At 56.6% G+C, this 12,426-nt stretch overlaps 2 protein-coding genes across 2 annotated transcripts; one reads left to right on the top strand and one right to left on the bottom strand.

Annotated features, from left to right (window-relative positions):
• The first annotated feature begins 3,390 nt into the window (after positions 1–3,390).
• On the top strand, positions 3,391–8,995 carry RAB3A (RAB3A, member RAS oncogene family). The gene is made up of 5 exons (XM_060093871.1): positions 3,391–3,533; positions 4,679–4,906; positions 6,037–6,155; positions 6,782–6,906; positions 8,158–8,995. Exons 2-5 carry the CDS (start codon positions 4,679–4,681, stop codon positions 8,346–8,348), a joined length of 663 nt encoding a protein of 220 aa, XP_059949854.1. The 5' UTR covers positions 3,391–3,533; the 3' UTR covers positions 8,349–8,995.
• Positions 8,996–9,048: 53 nt separating this feature from the next.
• Positions 9,049–11,959, bottom strand: MPV17L2 (MPV17 mitochondrial inner membrane protein like 2). Its single transcript, XM_060093870.1, has 5 exons — positions 11,718–11,959; positions 10,912–11,082; positions 10,174–10,250; positions 9,875–10,003; positions 9,049–9,556 (listed from the first exon to the last, which is right to left on the bottom strand). Exons 1-5 carry the CDS (start codon positions 11,902–11,904, stop codon positions 9,458–9,460), a joined length of 663 nt encoding a protein of 220 aa, XP_059949853.1. The 5' UTR covers positions 11,905–11,959; the 3' UTR covers positions 9,049–9,457.
• Positions 11,960–12,426: the final 467 nt, after the last annotated feature.

Genomic DNA, 12,426 nt, shown 5'->3' with positions numbered 1-12,426 from the left:
GTGGGAGAAGATCTTTAGGGCCCCTGGGAACTTTCAGCCCTTGTGAACTCCTAGGGTGACTCGTAGGGCCTCACTTTGCCCTCTGTTGAGGGAGAAAATGTTGCCTGGCCCCCCTTCCTCATGGAGCTGGAGAGGGGTTGTCCCTCGAGCTTGTTTAGTGAGTTCCAGCCTCAGGGCCTTTGAAGTTGCTGTTCCTGCTGTCTGGAGCACTGTTCCCCCACTTCTCCCAGTGGCCAGCTCATTCTCCTCCTTCAGATTCCTGCTCAAATGTCACTTCCTCAGAGAGGTCTTCCCTAACCTCAGTGGCCAAAGTCACGCTCCTTCCAATCATTCATTTGTTCATTCATTCATGTCATACCATCACAGGGCACCTACTGTGTCCAAAGGTGTAGGTGCTGGGGACACCGATCTCTGCCTTTCAAAGCTCACAGCTGGCTATTGGATAAATAAGTCAACATGATCATTTCTAATGGGGATGTGTCAGGAAGGAGAACTATGGTGGCATGATAGGAGGTGACATGGTGAAATCAGAACTTTTGGAGGGAGGTGGATGTTGATTGGAGATCTGAAGGGGATGAGAGAGCCAGGCACAGAAAGAGCTGGGGAAATACCTGGGGAAGAGTACACAGCAGGTGCAAAGGCCCTGAGGCAAGGTTGCACCTGGAACCTCGAAGAGGGAATGACTCACTGCAGGAGAAAGATGAGGTAGTGGGATGGGATCTGAGAGGGTTTTGGGCCCTTCTCCTACGCAGCTCTGTTGCTCGGACCACACAGAACACCTCCCCTCAAGTCTGTAGTCCCCACCTCCAATTCAACCATCCCTAATTCCAGAGCCTGATGCTGATTCTTAACAATAAATCCTTCCATTATTCTTATTTTAAAATACAAAATCCTGGGACTTCCCTGGTGGCGCAGTGGTTAAGAATCCGCCTGCTACAGGGATCAGCTCGGTACTTTGTGACCGCCTGGAGGGGTGGGATAGGGAGGGTGGGAGGGAGACACAAAAGGGAGGGGATATGGGAACATATGTATATGTATAACTGATTAAATTTGTTATAAAGCAAAAAATAAAAAAAAATAAAATAAAATAAAATAAAATAAAATAAAATGTGAAAAAAAAAAAAAAGAATCCGCCTGCTAATACAGGGGATACGGGTTCGAGCCCTGGTCCGGGAAGATCCCACATGTCGTGGAGCAACTAAGCCCGTGCGCCACAACTACTGAGCCTGTGCTCTAGAGCCCGCGAGCCACAACTACTGAGCCTGTGTGCCACAACTACTGAAGCCCGCGCGCCTAGAGCCCATGCTCCGCAACAAGAGAAGCCACCGCAATGAGAAGCCCGTGCACCGCAACGAAGAGTAGCCCCTGCTCGCTGGAACTAGAGAAAGCCCGTGTGTAGCAACGAAGACCCAACGCAGCCAAATAAATAAATGAATAAATACATAAATAAAATAAAATACAAAATCTTTTGTGCAGAAGCTGGTATACATTGGTGTGGGCTTTTACCCTTTGGGAAAAAAATAAGTGGGTATTTCCGATCGACACCCACGTACAAAGCCGGAAGCATGCATTTGGGAGGTCAGGGAGCCTAGCTGCCTCGCACGCCCTCCCCTCCACCTGGGCGGCGCCTGGAGCCCTCCCCCCAAACCCCCACCCCAAAGCGGGAACTCGACTGCTGGTCTTCCCTTGGGGAGAGATTGGAGGTGGATTTATATTTATTCATTATCTTTTTCTGAATCTTCCCAGTTCTCCGCAGTGGGTTTGTGATACTTTTATAGTCTGAGTGAAGAGGAGGGACAAAAATGTTATCCTTAGAAAAAAATAGATTTCCCAACTGCAAGAAGAGCTGGAGGGACGTCTCCGCACTTCCGGGGCGCTGGGGGCGGGGGTGGGGGGAGTGGGCGGCCTGCAGGCGCTAAATTATTCTGGTTTCTAGGCGCCTCTGCAGCTGGCGAGCTTTTTATAAAAAAGACAAGCCCCGCCCCTCGTCTCCTGAGGAGGAATCAGGGAGATCAGAATTTTCCTGGGGCCACACGCCCCCTGCCGGGTGTGGGGACAGGAGTTGGGGCGGAGGGCAGAGACCTGGAGTGGAGGCCAAGGTCTCGTTCTTCCTCCCTTCCTCCAATTCTGACTTTTTCACACGAAGATGGATGTGACGGGTCACCTTGGACCCCAAAGTCTCCATCTCTGAGTCTCATTTTGCTAGGATGGAGGAGGGAGGACTCTCTGTCCCTGTCTTTTTAAACTCAGGAACCAGGGAGGAGTAAAGCATCTCCCACCCCTTGTCTTTATTGTTGGGTCTTTGAACCGCTCGTATCCTCCCTGTTTCCCAGGTATTTTTACCGCAGACTTTGCGAGTTTAAGGGACAGGCCGTTTTTCTGCCCTACTTCCATTTCGTTGAATTTTTCTCTGGAAAATGGGGAGCAGGTGGGCTCCCCTGGTGGCGCAGTGGTTGAGAGTCCGCCTGCCGATGCAGGGGACACGGGTTCGTGCCCCAGTCCGGTAAGATCCCACATGCCGCGGAGCGGCTGGGCCCGTGAGCCATGGCCGCTAGGCCTGAGCATCCGGAACCTGTGCTCCGCAACGGGAGAGGCCACAACAGTGAGAGGCCCGCGTATAGCAAAAAAAAAAAAAAAAAAAAAAAAAAAAATGGGGAGCAGGAAGGAAAGGGGTTCCTGGAGCTTTCGTTAGCCCCTTCCTTTTTTCTGGAAATTGGTGGGGAAGGGTGACTCTCTTGATCCCAATTTCTTCTTTCTTCATCTCAGAAACAGGGTGGAGCATCTACTAGCCCGGCCCCTTTTGGGGGTCTTACAGCTGCAATTAGACGGAGTCTATCTTGACCCCTATTTCCGCTTTTTCTTCTTTTCTACTTATGTTGAACCCAATAAATAGGAGACATGGAGCATCTTCTCGAACCTCTGTTCCTCTTTTCTGAAATTGGGAATAGGGAGCGTTTAAGGAGAGGTCACAGCACCCTGGACTGAAAGGGGACCTCCTGAGTCTCCGACCTGGGTGCATGGGGGCGGCTCTCGTCCCTTCAACCGCCCGGGAACCGCCGTGGGACAGGAGGAGGGCGTGACAATCTTTGATTGGCTACTTAGCCCGTCGCTCGAGGATTTAAGCCAATGAGAAGGCGCTGCGCAGCCCCGCCTCCCTAACGCTGAAGAGAGGCGGAGCCGGCAGGCGATTCCACCCCTCCCGCACCGCTTCTGCTAGCTACTGGATGCGCTCGCTGTGCCCCGCCCCATTCTCGCGTCAATCTGCGTGAGAGCCCCGCCCCTCCCGGCTCTGCGTGCGACCGTGGACCACATCCCTATCTGTGGCTCCTCCCCAGAATGGCGTCACGACCGCATCTGCATGTGAAGCCCCGCCCCCCTCTTTGCAGGACGTCACCGCGGACTGCAGGGGCCTGAGCCGCTGCCGTCGCCTCCGTTGCCACGCAGCCCCACATCAGCGCACTGGGGGCCCTGTCACCGCCGCTGCCAAAAAAGTCGCTGCCGCTAGGGTCGCCGCCGCATCAGTGTAGGGCAAGGTGAGCTCCTGGACGGTCCGGTGCGCTCCCTCTCGGAGCACCTACATAACCTTCATTTGACTGATGGGCTGGGGTAGGGGGACGAAGTTGGCCGGCGTTAAATGAGGGGAAGGATGCGGCGGTCGCGAGCCTGGGGAGGGGTAGGGCCCCGGCTCCCTCTACCTGCCCTATCCTCACCCCCACCCCCATCCCTCCACCCCCGGCTCTGCGGCGGAGGGGGAAGGGAGACGAGACGAGTGCCTTGCGGGAAGCTGTGCGCGCGGGAGGCTCCGTGCGTGCGCGTGCGCGTGGTGTGCACACGCGTGTGCGCGCCCGCCTGTGCGGGCGGATCTGTGTGTACCCTTGCTTGTGTACCAGGGTATTCTCGTGTGACCCCTTGGAGGTCCCGATCCAAGTTTGTGCGTGTTTCAGGCATGTGGAAGGAGACGCGTGGACTGTGCGTGTGCGTGCACAGCAATGTGCATATGTGCACGGAGATGCGTGCCCGTGTGGGTTACGTGTACTCGGCTGCATGGGTGGAGGACGCAGTGCGCACGGGTGGGTTTGCACATTTGTATATGCATATCGGTGTGCAGACAGGCTCTGTCCCGTGCACCGAGTGTGTTCGACGCTCAGATATGCACGAGCGTGTCCGAGTGTGTGCCCTGCTGTGTGCACGTGAGCGTGTGCACGCCCCGCTCCTGTCACATGATGTAACTGTCTCAGCCCGAGCTCTCCCAGCCTGGGAGTCTGGGAGGAGGACTGCGGACACGCGTCCCCATGGTACCGTACACGCGTGTGCACGTGCGCCCGCGTGGCTCAGTTCTGAGGAAGATGAATGATTGATGGGGGGCGGGGCCGGCCGTTGTCACCCCTCCAGGCGCAGCTGTAGTGCTCAGGTTACAGCCGGACCTGGGGAGCAGGCCTGATGGAGGGGGCTGCAGGGGTGTCTCCATCCCCTTCGTTCTGAGGTTCTTCCCTGAAACCTCGGGCCTTTCAAGGTCATGGCCCGCCCTCTGCCGTGGGCCGCACCGTTAGTACTGGGGCTCCTGATGGGATAAGGGTAATCTCCGTCCCTCTCTGGGAGCTCTCCATCCTGAGCCTGGGCTTGGCTGTTTGGGGATGGAGGGAGACCCCTCACGCTCGCCTACGCTCCGCACCCTCAGATGGCATCCGCCACAGACTCTCGCTATGGGCAGAAGGAGTCCTCGGACCAGAACTTCGACTATATGTTCAAGATCCTCATCATCGGAAATAGCAGCGTGGGCAAGACGTCTTTCCTCTTCCGCTACGCAGACGACTCCTTCACGCCTGCCTTTGTCAGCACTGTAGGCATCGACTTCAAGGTCAAGACCATCTACCGAAATGATAAGAGGATCAAGCTGCAAATCTGGGTGGGTCCAGCTGGGGGGCTTCTGGCTTCATCACTCTCCCTCCCGAGAATAGCAGCCCCAGCTTTGCCTATTTCTTTCCTGTCTAGATTCATTCATTACACACTGGGCATTTATCAAGCACTTACTGTGTACAAGGGGCTAGAGGCACTGAAGAGAGTGCCCCTGTTCTTCCATCAGTGCCTAATCAGTGCTCTTCAGGGGTGGGAAAGGAGCAAATGCTGGGTCGTCTCCTGACCCTGACATCACCAGATGCATCATTTGCTTGGTGCCTCAGTTTCCCCATGTTCAAGTTCCTCCATGTGTGTCTGTATCAAGTTTCAGAGGCATCTTGACCCCCAACCTCATTCCCTGGGACAGGAGCAGGCTCCTCCATCAGGGTCTTCTGGCCACTTCCCTCAATGCCCCCGAGGCCTGAGGAAGCCTGCTAAATCCTAAGTCAGAACTGCTCGTTCCCTGCCCACAGTCCTTCCATGGCTCCCACCTCACTCCGGGTAAAACCTTCACCCCTCCCTGCAGCCAGACCCTGCCTGGTCTGCCCCCCTTGTTACCCCATCGCATCTGTCTCCTTCCATCTCTGTCTCAGCCTCTTCATTGTTCCTCAAATGTACCAAATGCAGTCCCACTTCAGGGCATTTGCCCGGGCTGTGCCTTCTGCCTGGACTGTCCTTCCTCTGATCCCCACATGGCTCCCTCCCTCATCCTGCAAGTTTAAAATTGAAGGCAGCCCACGCTGCCCATCCTTGTCAGGCTTTTTTCTCCTCAGTCCTCACCACCCTCTGACGATACATTTTCTACCTTTTCACAGGTTTATTGTCTGTTTCCTGCACTGGATTGTCAGTTTCACAAGGGCAGTGATTTTGGTCCATTTTGTTTACAGCTGTGTCCCCAGTGCCCAGCATAGGGTGTGGCACAGGTACACGTGTGTTGAATGAATGAGGGAACGATCCTGTAGGTACCTTAGGATGACTGGGTACCACATTCCCAGTGCAGGCAGCCAGCTCACTCTCCCTGACCCACTGTGCCTCTGGGCAAGCCCCTGCTCCTCTGGGCCTTGACCATCTCAGAGTTCATACCCACTCTGAGGAGTTTCCGTGTGTGTCCTCTCTGACACCCTGTCTCTTCTTCCCCAGGACACGGCGGGGCAAGAGCGGTACCGGACCATCACGACAGCCTACTACCGGGGCGCCATGGGCTTCATCCTCATGTACGACATCACCAACGAGGAGTCCTTCAATGCGGTGCAGGACTGGTGAGCGTGCCCCCACCCGCTCGCAGGTGGTCTTCTGAGCTAGGCTTGGTGTAAAGCCTGGGATACAGGCAGAGAACAGGGAACCCCAGCCGCTTGGCAGAAATGTAAATAACAATATTGGGGTCCCAGCCCTGCTATCAATCTATAATCATGAAAACAGTGTGGCATCAGCTCAAAATAATGGGAAACAGGGTTTCAGGTGGAAAAATGAAACTAAACATACAGGAAAAAAAATCTGGGAGGGACAGAAAATAAGAAGACAGTTTGCATAGGTTAGAGGATATAAATATTTACATTTTCTGACTAGAGTAATGATAAAATTTGAGAAAATGTTTGAATTTGTTTAAGAGCGAGAATTCTTCTCTGGGGGTGGGGGGATCTGGGAAGGATGGGAAAGGCTGCTTGAAAGAGGGACTCCCAAGAGCAGTGAACTGTGGGAGCAGACACCTGCAGAGTGTTCCTGGCAGGACAAAGACAGGGAGGAGGATCGAGGCTGCCTCCCTCAAGAATTAAAGAATTAATGGGAGGTGGGGGCTGGAGTGGGGTGAGGACAGGGAGAAGGGGGAGAGGGGGGCGGAGCTCAGATTCTCCAAGCCCTAACCTTCCTCTGTCGCCACCTCCTCCAGGTCAACCCAGATCAAGACCTACTCATGGGACAATGCCCAGGTGCTGCTGGTGGGGAACAAGTGTGACATGGAGGATGAGCGGGTGGTGTCGTCGGAACGCGGTCGGCAGCTGGCTGACCACCTGGGTGAGTACCCAGTGAGGCTGGACACCCACAGGCTAGGAAAGGGACACTGAGGCCCTGAAAGGGGAGGAGATACACCCAAAGTCTCACAGCAAAGCCAGGATGGGGCCTGGATTCGAATCCAGATGATTCATACTTTCTGCAAACTAGCCTTGATCCAGGGGCCATTTGAGGTGAGTCTTTTTTTTTTTAATTAATTAATTTTATTTATTTATTTTTGGCTGCATTGGGTCTTCACTGCTGTGTGCGGGCTTTCTCCAGTTGCGGCGAGTGGGGGTTACTCTTCGTTGCGGTGCACGGGCTTCTCTTTGCGGTGGCTTCTCTTGCTGCGGAGCACGGGCTCTAGGCACGCAGGCTTCAGTAGTTGTAGCACGCAGGCTCAGTAGTGGTGGCTTGAGGGCTCTAAAGCACAGGCTCAGTAGTGGCGGCACACGGGCTTAGTTGCTCCGCGGCATGTGGGATCTTCCCTGATCAGGGCTCGAACCCGTGTCCCCTGCGTTAGCAGGCGGATTCTTAACCACTGCACCACCAGGGAAGCCCCTTGAGGTGTCTTGATGGATGCTTAGGAGTTCACTCTGCAGGAAGTTTGATTCATTCTGATACTCACACTGCCCAGCCTTGTGCTGGGTGTTGCTGGGCCCCTGAGAGGCCTCCAGCTTTGTGAGAGAAGGAAAGACCTCAGCTTGGGGAGCCAGGCTCTGCCTGGCATAGGTAAGTCTTCCTGGAAGTGGGCCTTGGACCTGGTGCTTAAAGAAAAAGGGTGGTCTTTCAGACAGAAGAAACAGTGTGGGCAAAGGCCAGACGCGGGAAAGATCCTTTTGGCAAACAGTTTTATGTGACTGCAACATGAGGGTCACTTGGAGGAAATAATGGCTGATCTTGCAGGGCCTGAAGCACGAGCTGAGGAGTCAGACTTTTCAGAGGGCAATAGGGAGCCATGGAGAGTGTGTCAGCAGGGGAAGGCCTGGGTCTGAATGTCAAATGCCGCCAGGGCCAGGGCTAGGCTAGATGGTGGAAGCAGGGAAGTGGGTCTTACCAGGGCTCTGGGGACAATGAGAGGGGACAGTTTTAGGGTGAAGAAAGGAGTGCAGGAAATAAAAGGCTGACTCAGTCCTGTGTTGCTTGCCCAAGGGACCTGTCAGTGCCTTTAACATGCAGTTAGCACTGGGAATCTCCAGGTGTTACCTGCCCTCCTTAAAGTGTCTCTGGGCGTCGGGGGACCAGGGTCCTCACCCCTCCCTTCCCCGACCACAGGGTTCGAGTTCTTTGAGGCAAGCGCCAAGGACAACATTAATGTCAAGCAGACCTTTGAGCGACTGGTGGATGTCATCTGCGAGAAGATGTCCGAATCACTGGACACAGCCGATCCTGCAGTCACGGGCACCAAGCAGGGCCCACAGCTCACGGACCAGCAGGCGCCCCCCCACCAGGACTGCGCCTGCTGAGAGCTGCCCTGCCCCATCCTGGCCCCGCCCCCTGGGCCTGAGCCAGGGCCCCTACTGGCCATGGGCGTGAGTCCCCTGCCCTGATTTAGCCCATCACCCTATTTATTATCGTAGCTATTTATTTATTTATTGGAGATGTCCCCCAAGGGCTTGGGCACCCCACCTGCTCCGTGCCCCACCCTGTACATACAGCCCTGTTCCTGCTCTGCAGTGGCGTGTCGTGGCCCCGTGAACTCACCACTCACCCTTCTCTCCAGACCCCACCTTTTTATAAATTCACCCCCCATTAACAGTTATCAGTTTTGAAGAGGGGGCCGGATGACACCCCAGGGCAGTCTGGTTGCGTGATGCAAGGTAGCCAGACCTGCCAGCCCCCTGGCTGTGACACGGTAGGTCCAGGTGGCTGCAGGCATCTCAATGTGGACCACGGGGTAGGTCAGAGCCAGGAAATGGCCCGCCTGGCTCTTTGCCCCCAAGGTTGTACCTTTTTTTGGAGGGGGGTGGGGGCTGCTGTGGATATTCACCACCCTGGGACACCACCTCCCACCAGACCCGTTCTGATGTCATGAGTGTCAAACATGCCCCCCAGTCCCCCCAGGAGATGTCATGACAACACTACACACACCCAATAAAGTGAATGGACGACACAGTGTCCCTATGAGCGCCGGCCTGCCAGTGCTGGCTTTGCTCATCCACGAGATTTTCAATTACAAAGAGAATTTAATTCTCTGTACTTCCATAGTCCACGAACAGAGGATGAGACTGGAGGCTACCCAGCCCCACCCAAGGCTCCAAATTCTGGGGGCCCTGCTCCAAGGGTATGGGCGATGTCCCCACCTTGGTCCCAGAGCCCAGCCCGCAGGAGTGTTGAGGGCTTGGTACTAGCTGGTTGGCTGGGGCCCAGTGCTGAGGATGGAACATCTGTCACCAGTCACTTGAGGCTCTCCCAGAAGGGTTGGGGGATGACGGTCCATCTTCATGGTTGTGTTCCAGATGGAGAAACAGAGGCCCGGCAGTGGGCTTGGAAGGGGCCTAGGAATCAGGGTGGGCCTAGGACTGGCCCCAGCAGTCCGTTCCCCTTCCTGCCCAGGTGGCTGGTCAGCTGAGGGTCAGTCTTGCCCTGGCTGGCATGTGGTGGCAGTGTGTGGCAGCTCAGTCTGCACAGCGCCCAGGGCCACACAGCCGGGGGGCGCTGGGGGGCCTGGGATCTGTCCATGCAAGAGGATCGGGTTACAGGCACTGTTCATCCCTCTGGGCTCCTCACCGAACCCTCCTCCACCCGTCAGGGCTGGGGTCAGCCTTGCCGGACAGATGCGGCAGGGACCTGGCCGAGGTCACATCAGACAGAAGACATGGGCTGGTCTTCACCCCGCTGGTGATCAGCAACCCACCTACCCACCATGGGGTGCAGGTTGTCGCGGGCACAGGAGGCCCGCACCCTGGAGCGTAGTTGTACTGCCATTTGGGGCTCACACATGTGGCCCCCCAGGTGTCCCCTGGGTACTTGGTCTGCCCACTGCGCTTACCCGGTATTTCAGATAGGAGAGGTATGTGTCCCAGCCCAGCGTCAGGCCGTTGATGTAGGTGACTCGGAACTGGGGGGGCACGAAGAGGAAATTCACCAGCTGCGCAGCGGGCCACACGCACCAGTCAGCCTACGGGGAGGGGTGGAATGCAGTGAGAGGCGGGGCCGGGAGGGACCTGGGTGGGGCCGGGTGGCTGTGAGAGGTGGGGCTTTGAAAGGGGGTGCCTGTGAAAGGGAGAGGAGGGACAGATGCAAGGGGCGGAGATGAAGGATAGGCGGGGCCTGGGCAGGCACGCCCACCTTGTAGAATTCCCAGAACTTGTCCCGCAGCTCCTGGCAGCTCTCGCCCAGGGTCTGGCCCTCCAGGCAGCCGAGGCCTAGGAAGGAAACCAAGAAATGAGAGTGTCAGAGGCTGGGGAGTACGACGGTAGAGCGGGTGGGGTAGGACCCCTGAGGAACAGTGTCTCAGGCAGAGGAAACAGGACACTTAAAAGCCTTGCAGTGGGAAGGGCAGCACAGCAGGGTGGCTAGGGTGGGTAAACAACAGAACAGGTCAAGTCGGAGAGAGGTGAGAGGAGAGAGGTGGGTCGTGAATAATTGCGTACCCTGAGGGATGCGTACGCCACACACCCTTGTTGAGGCTGAGGCTATTTTATTACCGGTCCTAGGATGCTTGTGCCCTGTCAACGTCAGTCTCAGCTCCCCTTCCTCCAGCCTCAGAGCCTTTGCATGGGCTGTTCCCCCTGCCTGCTGGCTCCTCCTTCAAGTCTCAGCTGAGTGTCTTCTCCTTTGAGAAGTGGTTCTCCCAACCACTGTCCAGGGCAGCCCCATCAGACACTGTCTTCATCCTTCCTACATTTAGCATCATTCTCTGTGATTCTGCCATTCCCACTTGCCTCCACTGGGTCTGTCCTATCACCACTGTACCCCAGCCTTCAGGAGGTGTATCAGTAATGGGTCTCCACATCCTTAACACAAAGCTGGCTCTGTCCCTCCCGACCTATGAGGGGCAAAGCCCAAGCTCACGGGGCTCCTTACCCAAGAAGTACCAGACGCCCAGCATGGGAGAGGCCACCAGTTGGTCGACGAGGACCTTCCTGAGGACGTTTGGGAGGCCACGGAAGCCAGATGCAGGGAGCAGGCGGTCCAGCCAGAGGTACCAGTAGTGCAGGAAAGGGCCCATGCTGCAGCCCACAGCAAACATGCTCGCTGTGGGCGGTCCAAGAGTCAGGGGGTGCATGTTATTAGGCCAGCAAAGCCCCCAATTCACTCCCTCCCTGTCTAAGACCTGGGTAAGCCTGACACCCTTCCAGAGCCCAACCCATTACTAACCCCACTGCCACGTACCATTCCAAGAGCTGCGTTTGCATTTTCCTCCCTCATTCCCTCACCACCGTGGCAGAGGGTTCTACCATCGCCCCGCTTTCCAGAGGAGGAAACAGAGGCACAGCGGGTAGGGAACTGTGGGACCAGGGCGCGATCCTAGGCTGGCTGGGGCCAGACGCTGCGCCCTTGACTACCCCGGGTGCAGCATCCTGTGCTCAACGCTAGGCCTCTCAGTGCAAGAGAGAGGGAAGCGGACCAGGGGTTGGGCGGGGACCTGACCCTCAGGATGGGAGCGAACAGAAACCCCACGTATGGTAGGGGATGAAGACCTCCGAGGGGGGAGGGGACAGAGATCGGGGAGGGGTTGTCTAGGGTGCACTCTGAGGTCAAGGGTCTTGCCAGGGACTGAAGTCACGGGTCATGGGTCACGGCACGCGGGTCCGGGTCACAGGTCTCCAAATTAAGGTTGGGGCCAAAGATCCTCTAGGGTCAAACGCCAGCAGCACTCGCCCCCTCACCTGAGCGCCGCGGGTCAAACTTCTGGCCGGGCCGAGCGCGGATCTCCCAGGACTGGCGCGCTCCATCCCCGGCCGCCATGAGAGCGCCGCAGCCCAGCGTGTTGGTGACGAGCAACGCACGGCCTTGGAACAGGGGCTGCCCCGCGGCCCAAAGGCCGCGCAGCCAGCACCAGCCGCCGGACACCATCGCCTGCCGCGACCTAGGAACTGGCACCCCCCGCCGCCCTGCTCATGCCGGCCAATCTCCAGTCACCCCGCGTCCCGGATGCCCGCCTCGCGCCGTGCTACCCAATCACACGCTGCCTTCGTGATTTGCAGGCCTGCTCCAAGTCGCTGCAGCCAATCGTCGACCGCTTGCCTCTTCACTTTGCCCGCCCCAAGAGGTATTAGCCAATCAAAAGTCGGCATCCCGTCTAGAGGCTAATTGCCGAACGAAGCCGCACACCGCCTTCCTCGCCTTACAGGCCAATCGCAAATAGGTTTCGCGTCACACCGCGCATGCCAATTGCTGTCGTTCTAACCTCGTTTTCCCGCCCCTATCTGCTCTGGCCTATGGGTAACCGTCGCCACACCCTTATTTGCCTGCCCAGTACTGCACTGGCCAATCGGAGACCCTCACTGACTATCGTTAGGCTGGCAAATCACTGTCGTCCTGCCTCCCGCATTGAGATGGCCAATCTTGAACAATTCTACCGAATTCTCTCTTGTA

Source organism: Mesoplodon densirostris, chromosome 3 (genome assembly GCF_025265405.1).
Source record: "Mesoplodon densirostris isolate mMesDen1 chromosome 3, mMesDen1 primary haplotype, whole genome shotgun sequence".
Classification (NCBI taxonomy): Eukaryota; Metazoa; Chordata; class Mammalia; order Artiodactyla; family Ziphiidae; genus Mesoplodon; species Mesoplodon densirostris.
This window is presented reverse-complemented; position numbering and strand designations above follow the sequence as displayed.

What these genes read in the sequence shown, in the direction of transcription:
- MPV17L2 (XM_060093870.1), bottom strand. Translation starts at nt 11,904, where the DNA reads ATGGTGTCCGGCGGCTGGTGCTGGCTGCGCGGCCTTTGGGCCGCGGGG. An exon ending in AGTTCTGGGAATTCTACAAG is followed by an intron (nt 10,004 to 10,173) that starts GTGGGCGTGCCT and finishes CCCTCCCCGTAG; the next exon opens with GCTGACTGGTGCGTGTGGCC. An exon ending in TCTCCTATCTGAAATACCGG is followed by an intron (nt 9,557 to 9,874) that starts GTAAGCGCAGTG and finishes TTGCATGGACAG; the next exon opens with ATCCCAGGCCCCCCAGCGCC.
- RAB3A (XM_060093871.1), top strand. Translation starts at nt 4,679, where the DNA reads ATGGCATCCGCCACAGACTCTCGCTATGGGCAGAAGGAGTCCTCGGAC. An exon ending in GGATCAAGCTGCAAATCTGG is followed by an intron (nt 4,907 to 6,036) that starts GTGGGTCCAGCT and finishes CTTCTTCCCCAG; the next exon opens with GACACGGCGGGGCAAGAGCG. An exon ending in TTCAATGCGGTGCAGGACTG is followed by an intron (nt 6,156 to 6,781) that starts GTGAGCGTGCCC and finishes CACCTCCTCCAG; the next exon opens with GTCAACCCAGATCAAGACCT.